Consider the following 24905-nt stretch of genomic DNA (forward strand, 5'->3'; position numbering starts at 1 on the left):
ACAAAGTCAAGGCTCATGGAAGAGCCAGTACTAATTCACTGAATGGATCAGGATGCAAAATGACAAAAGGAACTGCAAAGAGAGGGGGGGGGACACCAACAGCAGAGTTGAAGGCCAGGATAGAGGCAGACCTGGACAAACAATGGATTTTTGGGAGAAATGAGGAGGGAAAAATAAATGGATACAGAAGGAAACTCTCAGGAGGGAAAACTGAAAGTTTGGAAGGATGGCTTGGGATGGAGTGAGATGGTGCAGTTAACGAGGGTAGAAAGGATCATGGTTTTGGATTGGGTGTGATTTGATATGGTGGAAAACAGCTGTCTTGAAGACCTGGAGGGAGGAATGAGATTGAAGAGGACGTGGAAGTTGGTTTCACAGAGGAACAAATGAGTGGATGTAAGCAGTGATTGTGGATTTAGGTAGTTTCACCAGAAGGAGGTTGATGGTGGACTGTATGCAAAGCGCGGAAAGAGCAGAAGGTGCAAATCCAGAAAGGAGGTGGGTAGAAGACAGAGACCACCAACATGCCTGTGATGGCAAAGTGATAGGTCCACAGACTCAGCTTCATCGTGGGAGATTACAATAACCTTGAAGGAATTGGTTTCCACAGCGTCAAACAGAGCAAGAGGTTAAACAGGGAATCCAGCCCAGAGGGGATAGCAGTACTCCATCAAGTGACAGATGAAGACCTTGTATGCGGATATGCGTTCAGGTGTGCCAATAAAGGACTTTGTACAATCGTGGATGCCCAGTCAGTGGCTGGCTTTGGAGATCAACTTTGAAATGTGTTCTTCCCAATAAAGATCATTGCTGATAATGAGAGCCAGGAGTTTGAATGACTGAACTTCCTCAAGAGGATTGTTAAGGAAGTCGATAGGAGGATTTGCCAGACAGTCCTTTTGGGGAGAGAGAGAGTGAGAGTGAGATTTGTCAGGATTGAAAGACATATTCCAAGTGTTGGACCAGCTTGTGATTTTTGTCAAGGTCTGAAGACTGGGAAGAGGCTATAACCTGTCTGTCTGAATGATGAGGGATGTCATGACAGAGGGTGGAGTCATCAGGAAATAGATAACGAGAATTTTCCAGCGTCAGAGAGATCATTTATGAAGATCAGGAAAAGGACTGGGCACAGAACACTGCCTTTGGGCAAATCACCCTTGACAGGGAGGAGATGAAAGGATTCTGTTGAAAGCCCCATGTTGATGACAAGAGTAGAGGAAGTCAACAAGCTGTGTGTGGAGTTGGCCTTGAATGCCACATGTTGAGTTTGGAGAATCAGGCAGGATGTCAGACTGTATCACAAGCATGGGATGTGTCCAAAGAAATGGCCCTGAACTCTTGGCTGACTTTGAGGGCCTCCACCCATTACTGGGTGAGTCGAAGCAGCATTTCCAAGGTGGCGTGACCTGCTCTGAAATCAAATTGATGATCTGAGATGAAGTTGTTGGAGAAAAGGAAGGATTTCATATCGATTGTGATGATGGTTTCCAAGACCTTGTTGATGATTGGAAGTAAGTCGATACATTTGCAGTTAAGGGGATCTGTTTTTGCAGGTTTTTATGTGATAGTGATGTTGGTTGATATACAAGCAGATGAAAGATGACCTCGGGCAAATGATAGGGTGAAAAGGGCAGAGAGGATGTGCCTAACCCTAACAACCAACAAGCCATCTGCATGACCCCTCGGCCCGTCACGATCCACCGCCAACAGGCTGCACCCACCAACGTACCTTTGCAGCATTATACTGTTACTCATCAAGTTTGACCCCGCGTGGAAAGAGCGGTTGGGGTTTCCCGGAGGGGCCAAGGCCCCGCCCCAGAAAGGTGGGCCGTAGGACCCTGTCCAATGAGGGGTGGACAGCAAGGCATTTTTCACCAAGAGCCCCTCCCCGTGGTGGGATGAGATATATCTCCGAGACTCTCAGAGTAAGGAGGAGTTTTCACGGTGGCTGTGAGCAGTCTGGTTTGTTCTTCACGGTCGCTGTTACGGGGAGAGGAGTTCTGTGGACCCCGACTATTCACCACGAGCTCTGCCACAAGCCACGAGTCCCACACGTGCGACTGGGACCAAACCGGCGACTTTTGGCAGGTGCCGAACTATAGAACATGCTTTCCCTCCGACAACCAGGAACCCACCGAACTCTGACCCCCAGCTTGTCTCTCTTCATGGCTGTGAGGGTCAAATAAAGACTGGGGTTTCTTTTCTTTTTGTGTGTGTGTGCGTGTGTGCGTGTGGGCCTGTCTTTAAGTAGAACTGAGTAAGTGTTTTTGCTTATTGTAAATATTTCCCTGCTTTCATATTCACACCTAGTCTTGCCTTTGTCTTTATTCACTGTTAATAAATTTATTTGAAATGTTCCCAGTCCGTTTCTGTCCCTTCTTACATTGGTCTAGCACGGTCCGGGTCTGAGTATAAGTGGGGTTTCATCCTCGGTAATCGGTCTATCATAGCTGGGATGTCCTGGGCAGGCCCCACTCGACTGCAACGAGCCGGAAAGGTCGGTAGTGTGAATCTACCGCTGCCGGTAGAGTAAATCCGGTTTGACCAGGCGTTCCCCTGTAGTTTAAATCGTGTAGCTACTTAGGTAAATTGGTTTTAGAAAAACAGACCCTTCGTTACACGGTTGAGATATTGGCGTCCACGGTCGGTTCAGCGATCCGCCAGCTCACGGAATTATCCGGAGCGACTGTCTACAATTCCGGGGAGTCTGGTGGGAGACAGCGTAACCTCCCTCACCTTGCGGTCGTTCTTGCCACCGACCCCCGGCCCGCAACAATATGATGCGGAGTATTTAATGCAACTCCAGCACAGCTCACGAGAAGAGCCACCGGAACAGGGTACACGGGATGTCCGGAACCCCACCCCACTGCGGGCCATTGCATATATAATGGCGCTGGGATGACACACGCAGTGGATAAAGGCAAATCTTCCACAGTCACAGTGGTCCGAAATGGAGGAAGGCCAACAGAATGCTGCTGCGCCGGTTGTGGAAGAAAATACACCAGAAGGAGAAAACTGTTCGGTCCACGTGAGTAACTACCGGGTAGTTGGGTTGAACTCCTCCAATGGACCCCGGGGGGGGGGGGGGAGGACAAACAGTCAAGAGAACCTCGTGAGAGCCTGGATGGGTCTTCTTCTTCAAAATCGTGTGAGGGTAATGGAAAAGTACTTGGAGCCGATGGGTTGTTCTTTGTTTTAAACTGCGCCCAGTTATCTGAACGAATGTAAAAATATAAGTAACTGCACACCAATCCCAGCACATATATCGCAGGAACTTAACACTGTTCGGACTAACCGTTGTAAAGGTCTCAAAACGACATTATATATTTAATATTATAGTTCAACAAACATTGTTGATTTCATATATATATATATATATATATATATATATATATATATATATATATATATATATATATATATATATATATATATATATATATATATATATATATATATATATATATATATATATATATATATATATATATATATATATATATATATACATGATTTTATAAAATTGCGTGCACTTACCGAAAAGTAAAAAATAAAACTTCCCTTCTTCGACAATTGTGTGCGTATTTCGTTCTTTAATATAAACCTTTCAAACGTCTTTTGTATTTATAATTAATATAATTAAATGCTGTCCGGCTTTTTAATCTTCCATTACGTCCACACATCCACTCATTGATTGTTCACGCGTCTCACAGGAACGCTGGTGTGTCGCATCGTTTCATCGGTTTCATTTCATCACAGGAGCGGTTGGTCGTGCGAGTCGAAGCTGACTGGAAATTGGCGCGAGAGGGCGCTCCTTGGTAAAGCGCGCAAATTGCGTTTTCGTCAGAGCGCCTCCGGGAGGAGGAGCATGCGTGAGCTGTGGAGGGGGGAGAGAGAGGAGAGAAAGAGCGAGTGGAGAGACAGGTGAGAGCAATGAGGAGGGATGTGCACCGTGGCACAGCAACAGGCCTGAGCACCTTGTTAGGAAATTGAGAGATCAAAAAAAAAAATATATATATATATATATATATATATATATATATCTCCACAGAGCTCTAGTTACCTCAGAGGGAAATGGATGACGTGAGCGAGTTGTCGAGCTACACCGTCCGCGTGGAGCGCCGAGTTTGTGAGTCGGACAGAGCGCAGTGAGTGGTGAAGAGCGCTCAGAGCGCAGTTCGCTCCACTCCGGACTCAGCTCAGAAGCGCAACATGCCGGTGCGCAGGGGCCACGTCGCTCTTCAAAACACCTTCCTGGAGACTATCATCCGCAAGTTCGAAGCGCAACGTGAGTTCCGAACGCGCAAGAAACGCGATGCGAGAGAATGATAAAAAGGGAAGGGATCAAGGAGCCGCGCTGGTGATACCGTTTATTGCACTTGTTCGCGTATCGCGTTCCTCTCAGGCCACCCGCATCCTCCCCCTCCCCCCATCCCCCTCAGGTGATTTCGCTTCGGAGTGTTTGAGTAATTAGGTATGAAACTAGCCGGGAGGCGATGATGGTTCGTGGGCATTATTGAGGAAGTTCTACCGTAAAAACCTCTCTTCCATCAAAATTGACCAAATCAAATCGGATTTTTTATGTTGTATTTATGGACATTACGCACAGCTTCGAGGAAATGAAATTGCGAGAAAAAAAATCGAGAAAAAAAAAAGTTCAAGTGGGCGTGGCTCCGCCCACAAGGGGTGTGGGACGCCCCTCATACAAAAAGACACAACTAGACCATGATATCTAGCTTGTGTCCAAGTTTCATCACGATCGCATCAAACGGCACGGAGCTATGCTCTGGAGAGAGTCACAAACAGACCGACAGATACACAGACACAACAAAGATAGTCGTCACTGCCGGCGCCCGCGAACCAACTGCTGGAGTCCGCGAACCAATACACAACTGTGGCAGTTCATTACTGTTCAGCATGGATGTGTCAATGCATGATCGTTGGAAGGATATCCTTCGTGTGTGGCGAAAACTTTTGAAACTTCACGCGGTTCTCGAGATTGGGGATCTTTGCGAACGATGCGTTCGCTTTTAGGGACACGTCTTTCAGAGATGAATATTTCTTGTCAGATACAACAAAGACACGGTGAGTCGATGTCGCTTGAGCGAATCGATGATACCTGCAAGGAAACAAGCAAACATTTTAATTTGAAGACGAACAAACACATTTCACTTTTAAGCATTTGATTCAGTGCGTTGTTACTTTTGAAACACCCTGTATGTACATATTATATACATATACCTATCTATATATTTCATCTACACCATCACAATCTACAGGAGATGGGGCCCACCATCTACAGGACATACTTTACTTATTCATACGTGTGTGTGTGTGTGTGTGTGTGTGTGTGTGTGTGTGTGTGTGTGTGTGTGTGTGTGTGTGTGTGTGTGTGTGTGTGTGTGTGTATGTATATATTGTACTGTAAATACATGTATAATTACCATTATTTGGTTTGGGTCGACCACACCTCATCGTCCACTCCTTCAGGTTGGAGAGAAACTCCACACCTGCTATATTAATATTAGACGGATAGAAATATAGTACCACCTGCGGGTTGAGACTGCGGTGGGTGGTCTGAAATCTCCTGCTTAGGGGATCTTACTCAAGCAATGACGTATATTAGAGCATGAGAAAGACCGTCTGTCACTACACGTATCACATTGATACAAAAAAGTTTGTTTTTCACACAATAAATTAATGCCCGAAAGTGAACACCTTGGAGGCCAAAAAGCGTTTCAGATATATCATAAACGATGATAATTTATGTTCTGTCATGAGAATTATCCGTGTGTCGTTCGGTGTGCTATAATACAATCTCATGCGATAGTTTTGTTCATTATATGAATGGCGTTCCATTGATCCATACATCGGTGAACTATATTGCTGACTTTATGTTCTCCTCCTCTTCCCTTCATAAGGGGCGAGGTCCGATGGCAGCAACCTTCTGCCCTGCCTTGACCACGATACTGCTCCACCTCCCTCTGTCCTCAGCCAACTCTCTCCAGTCTCCAACCCCCCCCCCCCCAACCTCAGTTCATCCATCCTCCTTCTCTCCACACTCTTCACTCCTGCAATCCTCCTGAGCCAGTCCTCCTGCAATCCTCCTGCATCTCCCACCCACTATCCACCACATGAGCCAAATTGTCCACATTCAACATCCTCCTTATACTACCCCCAAGCTAACCTTCTTGATTCTCAGCTCCATCACCATGATAAACACAAGTGGGCCGAGAGAGCTTCCCTGCCTCATACCAATGTTTCGGCTGAATTCCTCAGACATCCCAGGATCAATCAAAACTCTTCCCTTTCTTCCCTTGTACATCCCTTACACCAACCTAACTTCTGCTTTTGACACTCGCATCCACTTGAGTGTCGCCATCTCCGCTCTCTCTCGGGAGAGTGTCGTTGGCCTTCTTCAGGTGCACAAATCCCAATGCCATCTCACCTTGTACCTCCAACTTATTCTCCACCAGCTGTCTCAGGGCGAACATCCCATCCGTCATCCCCCTACCCTTTCTAATTCCCTGCTGCGCTTTCCACACTCTTCTTTATCCTCCCATCCACAATCCTCTCCAGCACCTTCATGACATAACTTAGGAGCGTGATGCCCCTGTACTTCCATGGATCTTGATCATCACCTTTCCTCTTCCATATTGGCACAATTAACCCTGTCTTCCAATCCTACATAATTTCATCCTCACTCATACATACAATGCCTTCAAAAAGTGTTCACACTCCTCGACTTTTTCACATTTTGTTGTGTTTCAGCCTGAATTTAAAATGGATTAAATTAAAAAATGTTGTCACCAATCCACACAAAATACCCCGTAATGACAAAATGAAAACATATATTTTTAGAAGTTAATTAAAAATGAGAATCTGAAATGTCTTTCATCAATAAGTATTCAGCCCCCTGAGTTGATACTTTGTAGAAGTGCCTTTAGCAGCAATTACAGCTTTGAGTCTTCTTGGGTATGTCTGTATCAGCTTTGCACATCTGGATTTGGGGATTTTCTCCTGTTCTTCCTTGCAGATCTTCTCAAGCTCTGTAAAGTTGGAATGGGGAGCGTCTGTGAACAGCAATCTTCAGGTTTTTTCTGCAGATTCTCAATGGGATTCAAATTTAGGCTTTGGCTGGGCCACTCAAGGATTTTCACCTTCTTGCTCTGAAGCGAATTCCAGTGTTGCTTTGGCTGTATGCTTGGGGTCATTTTCCTGTTGGAAATTAAATATTTGCTGCAGTCTGAGGTCTTTTACACTCTGAAGCAGGTTCTCCTCAAGGATTTGCCTGTATTTGGCTCCATTAATTGTTCCCTCTGTCCTTTCAAGTCTCCCAGTCCCTGCTGCTGAAAAGCATACTCATAGCATGATGCTGCCACCAACATGCTTCATAGTAGGGATGGTGTGAGTTGGGTGATGAGCTTGTGCTCGGTTTCTGCCAGATGTAGCGCTTTGCATTCAGGCCAAAGAGTTCAATTTTCATCTCATCAGACCACATAATCTTTTGCCTCATGCTCTCTGAGTGTTTCACATGCCTTTTTGCAAACTCCAGGCATGCTGTCATGTGCTTTTTCTCAGGAGTGGCTTCCGTCTGGACACTCTCCCATAAAGCCGAGATTTGTGAAGTACTGCAGAGATCGTTGTCCTTTTGGCAGGTTCTCCCATCTCAGCTAATCAACTCTGTAGTTCTGTCAAATTGGTGATTGGGTTTCTCGGTCACCTCCCTGACCAAGGTCCTTCTTGCCCATTTGCTCAGTTTGGTTGGACGGCCAGCTCTCGGAAGACTCTTGGTAGTTCCATGTTCTTTCCCTTTCCTAATGATGGAGCTCACTGTGCTCTTGGGAACTTTCAACACTCTCGGTTGAGAAATTGTTTTATACCCTTCCCCAGATCTATACCTCCTCAAAATTCCATCTCTGCTCTGTTCTACGGACAGTTCCTTGGACTTCATGGTGGAGTTTCTGCTCTTGGATGCACTGTCAACTGTGGGACCTCATATAAAAAGGTGTGTTTCTTTCTAAATAATGTCCAATCAATTTAATTGGCCACAGGTGGACTCCATTCAAGTTGTGGAGACATCTCAAGGTTTATCAAAGGAAATTGGATGCACCTGAGCTCAATTTGAAGTGTCATGGCAAAGGGGTTGAATACTTATTGACGCAAGACATTTCAGCTTTTCATTTTCAATTAATTTGCAAAAAACCCCTGAAAACATGTTTTTACTTTGTCATTAAGCGGTATTTTGTGTATATCGGTGACAACAAAAATTAAATTTAATATATTTTAAATTCAGGGTGTAACACAACAAAATGTGACAAAAGTCAAGGGGTGTGAATACTTTCTGAAGGCACTGTATATTCAACAGACTCTTTGTCCAACTGACTGACTTCTTCCCCTGCAATTCATCGTTCTCTTCTTCTTTAATGGCACAACACAAATGCTTCCTCAAATATTTGAAAGAATTAGTTTTACCAAGTGACCTCCACAGGAAGTAAAGTGAAGGAGAGGTTTTGGGCATTAAGCCTTCATCAGGCACTGATGCCTCCTCTTGCTCCAATGAAGGGCTAACACCCAAAAACCTCACTTTCACTTAACCTGCTACATTGGTCTACAAATTGATCAGTCAGCACCATCATCGTTCAAAGTGAGAACTTTCTGCCAATGTTGACCAACACTCACCTTGACAAAATGAAGTCCTTTATTTCAAACCCCTGAACGATGCATTTAGCAATTTGAGCAGATAAAAATCAACCATCGCTAATCTGTGCATAAATAATTCCATCGTACAGGCAGCTGAAAGCTTATAACAAATCGATGTGGCCGGTCTCCAAAGGTGCATTTGAAATTTTAAACCGGGCCCAGGCTGCGGGGGTGGGCACACGAGCTCTTGTGCAAACCAGCACAAACACTGCACCAGATCATTCACACATATATATTTATATATATATATATATATATATGTATATATATATATATATATATATATATATATATATATATATATATATATATATATATATATATAAAGCCTGGTGTTGGCGCAGTGGTTAGGGCAGCGGCTTGGGATCCAAAAGGTCCTGAGTTCAAGCCCTGTTGGGCCACTGAATTAATACACCAGGGGGTTGACTCAGCCTGTCATCCTTCCGTGGTCGGCGAAATGAGTACCAGTATACTGGGCCGGTGTATACCCCGGTAAAAAAAAATAGGTGTGCCATATCCCTGTGTCGTAAGAGGCGACCAGGGTTGCGTCAGGAAGAGCATCCGGCGTAAAACATGTGCCAAATCTCTATGCGGATCATACGGATGATCCGCTGTGGCGACCCCTAATGGGAGCAGCCGAGAGAAGAAGAATATATATATATATATATATTATACATTCGACAAAGCCTGTCTTCCACTTCCTTTTCTTCTTCCTTTTCTTCTTCTTTTTCTTCTTCTTCTTTTGCTTCTTCTTCTTCCTCTGCTTCTTTAATTTCACAATTATTCCCATGTTCTTGTGTATTTGGTCAAGGGAAGCATGGACGAAGTCTTACGTACCAGCTGGAATTTGCGAAGGACATCGTGGGATCTTTAATGTGGACCAACTAATACCGGCAGATGGGACACCCAGTTTCATGTCCATCTGAGGGATGGCACACACATTGATGAAACATCTTGGCTGTGAAACACCAGGATGACAGTTTATAGGTGGACCTAAATTCAAACTTATGCTATCTATAAACAGCTTTGAGGTGACTACAAAACCTGTCCACACGATGCTAAAAACCCCACTTCGAATGGACACTCGTGATGTCAGCAGCAACCGAGCCCACTCATGAAATTCCTGCTCTTCCATGAGCCTCGCTCTTGTTTCGAAAAAAAGAATGCAATGACTTTTCTCAAAGTATCAACCTATTTTGTCACAAAATATTCCATTCCACAATCTCTCATACAGAAATGATGTTGATATACCATTGATGTGCATACCTGGTGAAGTGCTACGTTATTGGTGTCCATGATGAAACCGACGACCTTTTGTATATCGACCTTCATTGCTGACCTTTTGCACTTCACCACACAGGGTTACTCGTACAAAAGCATATTTGTTAAGCTGGTTCTCTGCTCCAAGAGAATACTAATAAAACACCAATACTGAGCTCGAAACACTCAACAGTGTTTATTTTGATGCATAGTATTATGAGTACATTACATGCAAATTTCCCCATTGAGCCATTCTCAAGGTGACAATCGGTGACCGATAGTTATCTGATGCCACCATATCAGTTCTCCGGTTTAGTCGGCACGCCTTGGTGGTCACTCCACCGCCATTGTCTTGGCTTGTGTGCAAGCTCTCTGATTACACCTGTTTCTAACATATGCCTTGCATGAATTTTTCTCCTCAAAGCGATGAGCCTTCTTTTGTTTGCTTGGAAATTATTTCGTTTGATTGGGTATATATTGTATGTTCAACTCTATTAAAGGGTGGTTCTTTGTTTAGTTTTGATCTCGAGACGGCTTGTCTTATTATTTCAAGCTAATTAGGTTTCATTCACGTATTAAAATAAACAATGAAACCCTTTTTGTTGAAGATCAAAGCCTTATCTGTGTCTCCCATATGATTTCAAATGATGCATCCTGAAAGTTTCTTAGAGAAATGTAGTTTTTCATGTCTAATGATGAGACTCATTGTCGTCCTTACAGTATGATTGCCCTTTTTGATGGATGTGTTGCGCACAATTAAGAAACAATGCTGTTATCATTTGATACTCCATGTCATATTCTTACCCACGACAGATATATATGTTTTGTATACCTTGTCGAGGCTCATATGAGAGTGAACACACAAAGCCCAGCAAGGGGGGGCATGAGACAAGAGGGGCGGGAGTGGGAAGGACAAAACAGTGGGGAACAGAGACGTCAGGAGATCTGTGGAAGGGAGAGGGATGGGGTGGTGAACATGGGGCATACAAAATGGACATTACAGGGACTTTCAGGAAGGAAAGCAGGGAATTTGAAGGAGGTGGGTTTGGGGTGGATTAACAGGGGTGGAAAATATCGAGGATTTGGATGGGGGACGATAAGAAGTGGTGGTGAACAGCTGTTTTGAAGGCCTGGAGGGAAGAATGGGATTGAACAAAGTGAGGGAGTTCATTCCAAAGGCAGGAAAAAAGAGGAATGAAAGAGTGAAGGTGAGCAGTGATTCGTGATTTTGGTAGTTTTACCAGAAGGGGGTTGTTGGCGGACCTTGAGCGCCCTGCGGAAATATGGTGAGGACAAATTGCAGACACAGGGAGGGGGGTGAGACCGGACATGAGATAGTAGAAGACAGAAAGACCACCGACCTGCCTGCGGTGAGAGAGTGAGAGGCCCAAAGACTCAGCCTCATCGCGGGAGATGCCAATGATCCAAAATGCCTTGGTTTCCACATCGTGAAGCTGAGAAAGGTGGAGGCAGAAGCACCAGCCCAAAGGGGAGAGCAGTACTCCATCAGGCTGCGGATGAGATTACATCAGATTATTGGATGATTGTGAAGTCAATACAAGTTCTTCCTACAATTATCGCTATCGCAGGTTTGGGTGAAATCTTTGTAAGGTTGTTCCCTCCAACGATCTCTTTTTAAATATGTAACACAAGATTATATGCAAGTCATTCATGGTTTTCTGAAACTCACAGCATTTACCAACATTTCAAGAAAAGTGGTGTTTTTTACCAGTCTCAAGTGCTTTTGTGCTGTCACAATGGCTTTTATGCATGTGTTCAATCAGAACCACATCATTATGTTCCAAAACCTCACCACATGATGTATTATGAAAATTCATCATCACATTATGTAATGTATTAATTCAGCCATGAGTCCAGCTTTAGGTATTTAACATCCACATTACTTTTGCGAAGTAGATGATAAAGGTTACTCGATAGAAGGAGGAAGAGGTTTATGTCAAGCTATGTGCATGTGTGTTAAAATGTATGTATATATACATATGCACATTATATATATATATATATATATATATATATATATATATATATATATATATATATATATACATATACATACATACATACATACATCATCATCTGGGGGAGAGGGAGGGGAAGAGAGAGGCAGAGAGGAACAGTGGATTGGCAAGATAGCTTGGAGGTATACACACTTGCCTATGAGCTGTCGAGCCTTGATTTTAATCTCGGCTCAGTTATATAAACTGACATGGTGTTTCGCAGGAAGGGTGAGGCATCAAATGCATGCACCGTCTCTTGGATGGGCATTCGACTTGGCGTCACTTCTGCCGTCATTAGGTTGTGGATGTTAAAGATCCTGTGGTTTCCTTCGTGAAGAGTCGGTGAGCTATCACTGGCATCTTGAATAAACTCAAAATTAATGCTCTCACCTACAGGGGTACTGCAAAAGTGGCACAGTCGTGCCCTCCAGCAAAAAAACAATTGATGCAACCTCGCAATCAGGTGCTGCAGATGAAAAAAAATGGGAGATGCAAATAGCGAAGTAGAGGGAGAGAGGAGAGATGTAACGAATATCAAATGAATCGCATACAAAAGACATGTAAGATAAAAAGCTTGAAAATTTTGGAGAAAACTGAACAGATATCTGATTTATGGCTGCACAGAAATTACAGCAAAGAGATACTTTATACATGCTGCCATGAATTATTTGTACGTTAAAAGCACGCCTATATAATGAGCATCAGAATACTTTGTAACTGCAACAAGGTTAAAATAAATAAAATAATTTTTATCAATAATTGAGCTCAAGAACAATGTTAAGTGTGAGAATTTTTTTTATTCTTTATTTTTCCAACCAAAAGGGACACTATGAACCAATGGTGGTTCAATATCGACCATGTCATTCGACCAATGATGGTTTGCTCTTTGACATGACAGTTATAATGCGTCGGCAAGCTGCTCTGACTCGTACACGGTTAGATTGGCAGAGCTTCCATTGAATATTTTTGACACTTTAAGTATTTTACACCATAAATGTGGTCACGAAATTCTCTTCCTCAACAAGTTTCACCATACAGCATTAACAAAAACATTTTGTATATTTCCATGCTGTGACACCATTTTCCAAATGAAGCTCCAAAGTGACCTCCAAACTTTTTATTTTTACGGTGTGTGTGTGTGTGTGTGTGAATGTATATGTATATGTATATATATATATGTATATATATATATATGTATATATATGTATATATGTATATATATATATATATATATGTATATATATATATATGTATATATATGTATATATGTATATATATATATGTATATATATCTCTTCTTCTTTCGGCTACTCCCTTTAGGGGTCGCCACAGAGGATCATCCGTTATGATTTGACACAGGTTTTACGCCGGATGCCCTTCCTGACGCAACCCTGGTCGCTTCTTACGACACAGGGATATGGTACACCTATTCTAACCGGGGCATACACCTGGACCAGTATGCTGGTACTCACTTCGCCAACCTCGGAAGGATGACAGGCTGAGTCAACATCCTGGTGTGTATTAATTCAAATGGCCAACGGGGCTTGAACTCAGGACCTTTTGGATTCCAAGCCGCTACCCTAACCACGATGCCAACACCAGGCTATATATATATATATATATATATATATATATATATATATATACATATATATATATATATATATATATATATATATATATATATATATATATATATATATATATATATATATATATATATATATATATATATATATATGCAGAGCCAACCCTTCACTTCACTGACGGACCAATTAGTTGTTCTGATTGCCAAAAAATTTGAGTGAGAAGGAATGGAAGACAAATCTCCCATGCATGGAGTGCTTTAACCATTAACATGCTCCCGGACCCAGTCTTCACTTCCCCCCCCCCCCCCACCCAACACATTCACACCCCCATCCCCACTTTACCCCCCTTTTATCCTGAGGTACCTTCCTGTGAGAAATGTCACATATACACACATGATGACAGGCTCCTCCATTTTTAGGGGGGGGGGGTGGAAGGACGACAAATTTACCCGTGCAAAGAGTGCTTTAACTTCAGCGTTGCCGAGGTATAAAGGAAATTGTAATACCCTCTCCCACCACCACTAAGTGGTGCAACATGGTACACATCCACATGGAGAATGTATGCACCCCCCCCCCCCACATCCCTGCGCAAGGCCATGGCCACATGGCCTATGTTATCCCCCACACAAAGTTGCATGTGTACTTCGAGTTTGGAGTTTGTAACTTTAAAGATGTAGCCTTGCATAAGGAACAGAGAGGGAGAGAGGGAGAGAGGAGACATGGTGTTTATATATATATATATATATATATATATATATATATATATATATATATATATATATATATATATATATATATATATATATATATATATATATATATATATATATTTGAAAGTGTGTCTGTCTGTGTGTGTGTTTCTCTGTGACTGATGCACGCGAAAAGTACTGCACTGATCCTCACCAAACTTCACATGCTGACAGAACATGTACCCGGGAGTGTCCCGATGTAAAATAATTGTACTTCCGACTTCCGGTTTCCGAATTATGACGTCATCACCTGATTTCGTAACGTTAATTTTTCAAGTTCAGCCGATTGACATGTAATGGGGCCAACGCCATATACAATATATTTAACATAGTGATGTGGTTACCAAATTCGCAAACCACCATTCAGGTCCCTTAGGTGAGGTATCTCGGTAAGTGCATGTGTAGTTAGGCCCAAACCCGTTGTCTAGTGGGAATACATGTCATTTATGCGAGCTGCGACTCTTCAGGATAGCCGTTTTTCTTTTACTATCTTTATTTTGGACCACCCGCCATGATTACCACCACAACCACAACATCAACCACCAACCACAACGCCGCTTCACCACAACCGCCACGACCTTCACGTCACACCTCGCAACCGTAGCATCGCCACCGTTCTTGCCCCGCTGTGGGTACCGGTGTTGGACTCGTGCAGGGCGCACGTTGAACAGCGTGTACAAAATCACGGATTTTGTGCTTCAAAAACGGATCAAAAACGACACACGCCCACTTTTTGCTGTCCAATCGGTGAGCGAGGGGCGATTTGGCCCCGCCTCCAGAACGATCGATATATGCAAATTTGTGGATCAAAAAGCCTTCACGCCCACTTTTTCTCGGGCCAATGGGGAGCGAGGTGAAAGGTCGAAGGGAGGGGGTCAAAGGCGAAGCTACGGGGGGGGGGGATAAAAGGACGGTGTTCGTCAGTCAGAGAAGTGTGTGGAAGTCTGGAGCCCGAAGCCTGCAGTAGCTGGAGAAGCTGAAGAGAGTCGAACGAGGAGAGCCCAAAGAAGAGTCCAGGGTGGAGAGTCCAGAGGCGGAGAGGCGGCAGCGGCGAAGGCAGACGAGGGGGTGCTCGCGTCGGTGCCAGGAGCTGCACGCCCGAGGGAGGCCGGCAGCGCGACCTGGCCGAGGTGGAGACGCACACCAGGGATAATAAAGATCCTCTATACCCCGAGCATCAGCAACCCCCTCCTGTTTCCCCCCGCGCTGAGATAGTGCGACCAAGGGGGCCCCTTTTTCCCACCCCCTGCCAGGCACTGTCCGCGAGGCCCGCGGAGTGCGGCGCCATCGCCGCTCCGCGTCTCATCACCAGACGGGTAGGCGCGACCCGGTCTCGGCCTCAGGCCTGCCTCATTCTTGGGGGATTTCTTTTCCTTGGTTTTGGGTATGTGTTGTCGGCGCCGTCTGTGAAGTAGAATTGTATAAGTGTTGCCGTGTGCTCGGTAGTCGGTATTAGCTCTGCACTGTGTTTTCACTTTTATGTTTGCTTTTTGTGTAAATGGAATTGTGTTTTCTTTTTTTTGTGTGCATTTGGTGGAATTGTATTTGTGTGCTTCCCGTGTGCCGCGAATAAATGTGCTTTATTGTTGAACTGTTCTCCCGCTTCGCTTCGTCTTTTCCTCCATTGAATCCTCATCTTGCTTCACGTAAAGGGTTGGTAGTGGGCTGAATACGCCCGATAATTAATCGAACCGTCGAGGTCGACGATAACACCGCTCGGTTATTCTGATAGTACGGAACGGGTCGCTTAAGTGGCCCGTGTCCGAAGTCGACCTGCGGCGAGGTGCGATCGCCCGGTCTACCCTCCGCGTGGGTACTTGGGTAGGTCGAATTCGGCGAGCAACCCTATCCCACGCGGGGGCTGATTGGCTCGATCGCGGTGAGACCGAAAGGTCCACCCGTGACTGGTTCCCGGCGTTAGTCCGAGAGGGTCACGACTGGATTGTCCGTCCGGTGGGCGACGTGCCGCGATTCGAGTTACGTGGCCGTTCGCACGCCGGCGGGCGCGAAGACCGCAACAATATTATTTTAAGTTTTTGTTTGTCTGTTCGTTTGTTTGTCTGCACGCACTAATCTCCTGAAAGGTGAAAGATAGGAGCGAACCAATGAACAAAAAATGTCGGGATGGGCCCCGGGAAGGTTATAGGCGATGTGGCAAGGCCCCTCGGCGGGGGGGGGGGGAAGGGGGTGGGTTTCCCCTCACCAACCCCCTTAACCTATGACTGCCATGGCCCAATAGGGAACTGATACTGTGCTCGCGTCAGACATATGTATAGAAGATTAAATTCATTCAAAAAGAACCCGGGCAGAACCGGGTGCATTCACCTCATGTGTACTATATATATATATATATATATATATATATATATATATATATATATATATATATATATATATATATATATATGTGTACTATATATATATATATATGTGTACTATATATATATATATATGTGTACTATATATATATATATATGTGTACTATATATATATATATATATATATATATATATATATATATATATATATATATATATATATATATATATATATATATAGTTGAAAGTGTGTCTGTGTGTTTCTCTGTGACCTATGCACACGAAAAGTACTGGACTGATCCTAACCAAACTTCACATGCTGACAGAACATGTACCCGGGAGTGTCCCGATGTATAAGAATTGTACTTCCGCTTCTGGTTTTCGAATTATGACGTCATCACCTGATTTTGTAATGTTAATTTTTCAAGTTCAGCTGATTGACATGGAGCTAACGCCATATACAATATTGTGACGTCCACGGGACTTGAACAGTCCCGCCAACGTAGAATGAGCCGAAACGATGGAGGCGATTTATTTTTATATAACCCAAAGACAGCGGTTCTAATCGCCCTACCGCAAACGGGACGAGGAAGGTGGCACGAGTCACTTTTCACTGAGTTGATGATGTTTATTCTTTTTACTATTGACCAGAAATAACAAGACTCGGCAAGAAGAGGGATCCGGGACGATTCGACGGGATGGTGTGGGATCGGGCGTGGGGAAAAAACACAGACAATTCCAATGAATATACAGTTCTCAATCCCTCTAAGGCGCCAAGCAGACACACACACACACACACACACACACACACACACACACACACACACACACACACACACACACACACACACACACACACACACACACACACACACACACACACACACACACACACACACACACACCGTAGCTATCTCTGGTGATCAGGCTGGACCGTGGTGTGGACGAAACTGTCCCTGGATCGGCGCCGGACGAGCCGGCCTTGCTCTCCTCAGGGGGGGGGGGGGCAGAAGAAACCGCGGTGCTGTCGACCTCCTCCTGGTCCTGGCCCAAGTCCGCCCACAGCCGCCAGGGAACCAGCTCCCGCGCCAAGCCGCGAGCAGGAGAGGGAGGCAGGTCCACCCGCCGCCGTATTCCGAGTCAGCAGAACCCTAGAGCCAACCAAAGCGAGGCACGAGGCTCGGCAAGGCTCCCAGACACGATCAAGAGCACGATCAACTCAGCCCAGCAACCAGGACGCTCTCTGCCAGCACAAGTTCCACACCAAAAAAATTTCCCACAATTAATTAATTTTTTTTTTTTTTTTTAACCAAAGGAGGCACTTCGCCACTATCTCAGCAGCCGAGCATGGCCCAAAATGCTCAGCCCAATCGAGTCTCCCCGACCCCCGACAGTGATCTCCGGACCCGACCTATGAAAGGGCATCTCGGATAGACCTGGCGGTTCAGCAGGAGGATTCACCCTCTCCGAGTCTAAAAGTCTATTGGAGGGTCCCTCCATCGCCGGGTACCGGCAATATCGTTGCATGTGTCCTCTTCGCCCGCACCGGAAACAACTCCCCATAAAAGGCCCCCGTGAGTATCGGTGAAATGCCTCTTCCGGTTCCGGACCCCCTCGGCCATAATCAAATTGTTCTATTGGCTGGGCTGGACCCCGCCGCTTTGGCGCACCAACTACCGAATTACCCCTTATCAAACTTGACAGTTTCTGGCAGATTTCCTGTAACATTTAGGTAATGCCAATTTCTCCCAGCCCCTCTCCTTGATCCTGGATCTCCGCCTGTCGGACCGTCACTGATGGCCTCTCGGGCACCCGACCCGGCCGCCTCCACGAGGCCAGCCTGGCTGCGCACTCAGCCGCTCAGTGAACGGTGGGTGGATCCTGTAGCTCCACTAGCGCTCGGACCTCAGGGTCCGGAAGAGCAGCTAAAAATTTCTCTAGTGCCAGTCTGTCCCATGCCTCCACTGTAAGGTCCCGATACGCGATCCTGACTGATTGGTAAATGTCCTGTGCCAGCTCCTGCACTGTCTCACCCGGCTTTAATCTGCGGTGCTGGTGCTGGAGCTGAGCCCGCACCAGATCACAGTTTGCCGCGAACCCAAACCGACGGCTCAACGCCTCGCAAATGTGGGAGCTGGTCAACATCCCCTCCGCGATCACGTTTAACACGTCTGCGGCTGGTCCCCGCAACGTTGCCACCAAATTCCCTGTACGTTCCCGCTCATTCCACCCGTTTAGTCGGGAAATGCACTCAAATTGCGTCAGAAAAGCTTCAACGCTCCCTGACCCGTCGAAATTTACCAGGGGGATCACTTTTACGGTGGCCCGCTTCTCAGTTTCTCCCTTGTCCGAATCCAGCCCAGGGATCAAACACCCTTGTGGCTGCGTATCCAATTTCGGAGCCCACTGTGGCCAAAAATGTTTTGTGGTGAGGGTCTCATGGGTCAATTTTGCCTCCTGTTCCAAACGTTGAATGGACCGATTCACCTCTTCCCGCAGGATCTTCTGGGCCCGCACAATCTCCTCCAAGGCTCCGTCGCGAGTTTGTAGCTGCTCCTCAACCAACCCGGACACTCTACTTACAAAAGATGGCTCTACCAGGCCTTTATCCAAGACTTCATCTTGGCTCATAATTTTATCTTGTTCGTCCAAACGAGCCTCCAATCCTTTTACCTCCTCCGCCAAATTCATCCCTTGCTTCCTCAGCTCTCCCCACTCTTCAACTTGCAGCTGCATACGAGCATCCACACAGGCACGATGACGTTCCAGGCTTTCATCCACTTTATCAACCCGAATGTTCGTTGCATCAATTTTTATCTACCAATTTTTTTCGTATATTTTCCCCCTCCAATGTAATTTCTACCTTTGTTTCCTCCAATCTATCCTCGAATTTACTTTGTATTTCTCCCAATTTAACATCCACACACTCCTGCATCTCAGTTTTCATTTTCTCCATCTTTTCCCCCAATTCATCCCTCATTAAATCAATCCGTGCACCCAACTGTACCCCCATTACCCTCAATTGATCTGTCATTTCTGCCCTCTGTGTCACGAATTGATTTTCCATTTGTGCTGTCATTTCTGCCCTCTGTGTCACGAATTGATTTTCCATTTGTGCCCCCTGTGCCGTCATTTCTGCCCTCTGTGTCACGAATTGATTTTCCAATTGTGCTGTCATTTCTGCCCTCTGTGTCACGAATTGATTTGCCATTTGTACCGTCATGTCCGCTATTAAACGTTCCAACATTGTCTGGATCGTCATCGCACCGGTTTCCGGCGCTGCCGGCCCCGTTACGGGCGATGAAGCACGGTCCACGCTCGGAATGGGGGGGGTTCCAACCCTACCCCCGTCTCTCCCCTCTTCCCCCGAATCGCTGCCAGACACGTGGCCTTCCTCCTCAAACATTGCACATCCGCCATGGTGCAGAAGTCCCGTTTGCCGCCAATTAATTTAAATTTGAAAAATCCCGCCAAAATTTTCCCGCGCTTGCGCGCTTTTCTGTAGTGATTTTATATTCCAATTAGTGGCGAGATTTTAATCCTGGTATATAATTTAGAGGGGTTCGAACATCCAACACCCTGACACCAATGTGACGTCCACGGGACTTGAACAGTCCCGCCAACGTAGAATGAGCCGAAACGATGGAGGCGATTTATTTTTATATAACCCAAAGACGGCGGTTCTAATCGCCCTACCGCAAACGGGACGAGGAAGGTGGCACGAGTCACTTTTCACTGAGTTGATGATGTTTATTCTTTTTACTATTGACCAGAAATAACAAGACTCGGCAAGAAGAGGGATCCGGGGCGATTCGACGGGATGGTGTGGGATCGGGCGTGGGGAAAAACACAGACAATTCCAATGAATATACAGTTCTCTATCCCTCTAAGGCGCCAAGCAGACACACACACACACACACACACACACACACACACACACACACACACACACACACACACACACACACACACACACACACACACACACACACACACAAAACGTAGCTATCTCTGGTGATCAGGCTGGACCGTGGTGTGGACGCAACTGTCCCTGGATCGGCGCCGGACGAGCCGGCCTTGCTCTCCTCAGGGGTGGGGCAGAAGAAACCGCGGTGTTGTCGACCTCCTGGTCCTGGCCCAAGTCCGCCCACAGCCGCCAGGGAACCAGCTCCCGCGCCAAGCCGCGAGCAGGAGAGGGAGGCAGGTCCACCCGCCGCCCGACCCCGTATTCCGAGTCAGCAGAACCCTAGAGCCAACCAAAGCGAGGCACGAGGCTCGGCAAGGCTCCCAGACACGATCAAGAGCATGATCAACTCAGCCCAGCAACCAGGACGCTCTCTGCCAGCACAGGTTCCACACCAAAAAAACACGAGTGTTCTGGTTGTAATCTTCTTCTTCTTCCTTTTCGACCCCGAACAGAACCTTTTTATCCTTCTGCCCTCGTCACCTCCAATCGAGCCGTCCATTGGCCCACTGCCGTCGCCTTCTGCCAATCGTGATCACGGGGCGGAGCCATCCGCTGCACTGTACTGTGACGTCACGGCCAGTCTCCAGAGAATACCAAAAGGGGTTTACGCAGACACACTTACCCTATCCCGTGTCCCTATCTAATTACGTGACATTTATCATTTCCCCCTTGAAGAAATGAACATTTACTAGACAACTTATCACCACTGAATTACTACTTATTACATCGAGATCCTGGTAAACTCGAACAGCATGGCATACCTAATTAAACATCCTAATTACCCTTTGAATGCATACCCCCCCCTCAAACGTAACAATATATTTAAGATATGATTCTAAGTTTTGTTTGTCTGTTTGTTTGTTTGTCTGCACGCACTAATCTCCTGAAAGGCGAAAGATAGGAGCTAACCAGTGAAACAAAAAATGTCGGATGGGCCCCGGGAAGGTTATAGGCTCTGTGGCAAGGCCCCTCAGCCCGTGGGGGGGGGGAGTGGTGTGTTTTCCCCCTCACCAACCCCCTTAGCCAATGACTACCATGGCCCAATAGGGAACTGATACTGTGCTCGCATCAGACGTGTACAGAAGATTAAATTCATAGAAAAAGGACCCGGGCAGTGCCGGGTGCATTCACCTATTATATATATATATATATATATATATATATATATATATATATATATATATATATATATATATATATATATATATATATATATATATATATATATTGTTACGTCTGGGGGGGGGTATGCATTCAAAGGGTAATTAGGATGTTTAATTAGGTATGCCATGCTGTTCGAGTTGTACCAGGATCTCGATGTAATAAGTAGCAATTCAGTGGTGATAAGTTGTCTAGTAAATGTCCATTTCTTCAAGGGGGAAATGATAATTGTCACGTAATTAGATAGGGAGACGGGTTAGGGTAAGTGTGTCTGCGTAAACCCTTTTAGGATTCCCTGGAGGCTTGCCGTGATGTCACAGGACAGTGCTGTGGATGGCTCTGCCCCTTGATCACGATTGGCGGAAGGCGACGGCGGAGGGCCAATAAAACGGCTCGATTGGAAGTAACGAGGACTCGAGGATAAAAAGGTTCTGTTCGGGGAAAAGGGGAGGAAGAAGAATATCGATAAAGAAAAACTTTGTTTTGGTGGAGGCTGTTGTGCTCGGAGTGTGCACGATTGTTGCGCTGGTTCGTTCCTGGATTGATCGTGTCTCGTGGCCTTGCTGTGCCTCGTGCCTCACCTCGGTTGGCTCTGGGGTTCTGCTGGCTCAGAGTACGGGGTCGAACGGCGGGCGGACCTGCCTCCCTCTCCTGCTCGCAACTTGGCGCCACAACTGGCTCCCTGGCGGCTGTTAGCGGACTTGGACCGACACCAGGAGGTCGACAGCACCACGGTGTCTCCTGCCCCTGACGAGCGCAACGCCAGCTCATCCGACGCCAATCCAGGGACTGTTGCGTCTACACCACGGGCCAGCCTGACCACCAGGACCAGCTACGTTTTGTGTGTGTGTGTGTGTGTGTGTGTGTGTGTGTGTGTGTGTGTGTGTGTGTGTGTGTGTGTGTGTGTGTGTGTGTGTGTGTGTGTGTGTGTGTGTGTGTGTGCCTGGCGCCTTAAAGGGTTTGACATTTGTATATCCATTGGAATTGTTTGTGTTTTGCCCACGCCCGAACCCTCACCACCATCCCGTCGAATCGCCCCGGATCCCTCCTCTTGCCGAGTCTTATTATTTATGGTTAGAGAAATAAACATTATTAACTCAGTGAGAAGCGACTCGTGCCACCTTCCTCGTCCCGTTTGCGGTAGAGCGATTAAAACCGCCATCTTTGGGTTATAAAAAGTAAACCGCCTCCATCGTTTCGGCTCATTCTACGTTGGCGGGACTGTTCAAGTCCCGAGGAGGTCACAATATGTTGTTACGAATTCCCCGATTCGGACAGCCACGCACGATCGCTTAAGGCCCAACCGCAGTCGCGCGTCCGCCGAAAACCGGAATTCAGTCGTAGCTTCCGGACAACTCCGGAAACCTGCTACGGATGCCTTAATGCACCATTAACTGTCAATATTCTGTCCACATGGTACAGGGTTAATCGCTGAATCTCGATATACCTAATTATGCGCGCAGACAGAAGTACCGATAATTTTCCCTCGACGGAACTCGTACGAAACGAGCCGCGAAGCGCACTCCTTCCGTGTGCGATGCCGAGCAGTTTTAATCGCCAAGGTCCGTCGGACCAAATGACCACTTTTATTTGGCTTTAATAGCCTGCTAATTTCCCGAACGTGCCGTGGAAGTCAATGGGAGGAAATGACACAACGAGCAGATTGACATTCAAACAATGGGGGCATTTATTTCAAATAACCAATCAATGGGGGAAGGGGACATGGCACAAGCAAAGCCTGCAGCCGATGTCTATTTATTATGTACAGGCACGCACTTAACCAACAATTCTACTGAAAAAGACAGAGCGCCACAGAACACTCTTGCATAAAACCCCAGAAAAGAAACTGGCTCGTGAGTCTTTCTTCCAACTCGGAGCCTGGATGACCGAAGGCTCACAAGAGGCCAGGCAGGTTACCTGACCGCCCCTTGTGATGGCTCGTAGGTCTTCAGGTCGGTGACCCCGGATGTTCCTGCTTGGCCCTTGTGTCGTTACGCGCCAGTCGCTTGAGCGGCCGGGCGGCTTGATCAGCTTGGCGAGCGGCTTGCTCGGTTCCCCTCGGTCGTCCGGCCTTCGCTGCGGCCTGGTCGGTCGGGCCTGGCCGGCGGCGCGCTCGGAGGAGTGAACGGGTCTTTGCTCTTTTAGTTGATGTTCTTTGGGACCCGTTCATGACCTCAGGGCTGTTCGCCCGCACCACGACGCAGCTTGCTCGACTCCACCGCAGCTGGCAGGACCTCTGGCGCGCATTCCTCTCCGGCTGTTCTTCGACGACCTCTGACTCTCGTCTGGCGCACTCCGGCATCTCCGCCACCGACGCCTTACTGACTTATTCGACTCGACTCCCCCCCCCCTTTTGATAAGGCTGGGCACCCGCCCTTCGAACTCTCACCCGAGGCTGGGGCTCCGCCCACTCTTCACCTCCGACCTCTCACCCCTCGAAGGAAACCCCAAGTCTGATGTCACCGGTTGGTTTCGGGGAAGCCCTCGCTTTGATCCATTTATGCAAATCGGCCCGTGCCACGGCCGTTCGCCGGGGCACCTGGTGGTGTGAAGATGTCGTTGTGCGTCGATGGTGAGGAGATGAAGGTTGCTGTTTGTTTCGTGTTGTAGGAGATGCTGGGTTGCGAAGATGGCGTTGTTTGTCTGATTAGGAGATGTTGTGTTGTTTTAAAATAAAAGATAGAGAAAGAAAAATGGCTACCTCAGATTCACAGCCCAGCACACGAACAAATCCCTTTACACATCGGTGGGGGTTCTAACCTGAAACGCATACTTATCGAAATAACTGATCTTCGGGGAACCTGAATGATGTTCTGTGAATTTCCACAACTGCAACAATATATGTGTGTGTGTGTGTATATATATATATATATATATATATATATATATATATATATATATATATATATATATATATATATATATATATATATATATATATATATATATATATTGTTGCGAATTCGCGCCTGCCGGCGTGCGAGCGGCCACGTAACTCGAATCGCGGCACGTCGCCCACCGGACGGACAATTCTGTCGTGACCCTCTCGGACTAACGCCGGGAACTAGTCACGGGTGGGCCTTTCGGCCTCACCACGATCGTGCCAATCGCCCCCCCCCCCCCCCGCGTGGGATCGGGTT

At 46.3% G+C, this 24905-nt stretch overlaps 1 protein-coding gene across 4 annotated transcripts in view; it reads left to right on the top strand.

Moving 5' to 3' along the window:
• The window catches only part of KCNH6 (potassium voltage-gated channel subfamily H member 6), a 556858-nt gene that overhangs the window by 18224 nt on the left and 513729 nt on the right, over positions 1-24905 (top strand). For 3 of the 4 annotated variants that reach the window (XM_085874773.1, XM_085874777.1, XM_085874774.1), the window contains exon 1: positions 4161-4288. The exons of the other annotated variant lie outside the window; for it this stretch is intronic. In XM_085874773.1, the coding sequence (XP_085730899.1) occupies positions 4213-4288 (76 nt within the window). In that variant the 5' untranslated portion in view covers positions 4161-4212. Of the gene's footprint in view, positions 1-4160; positions 4289-24905 lie in introns of those variants that run through there. 4 annotated transcript variants of the gene reach the window in all.

The sequence above is a fragment of the Eptatretus burgeri genome, chromosome 3 (assembly GCF_056783735.1).
Source record: "Eptatretus burgeri isolate ZD-2024b chromosome 3, Ebu_testis_v1, whole genome shotgun sequence".
In the NCBI taxonomy this organism is placed as follows: Eukaryota; Metazoa; Chordata; class Myxini; order Myxiniformes; family Myxinidae; genus Eptatretus; species Eptatretus burgeri.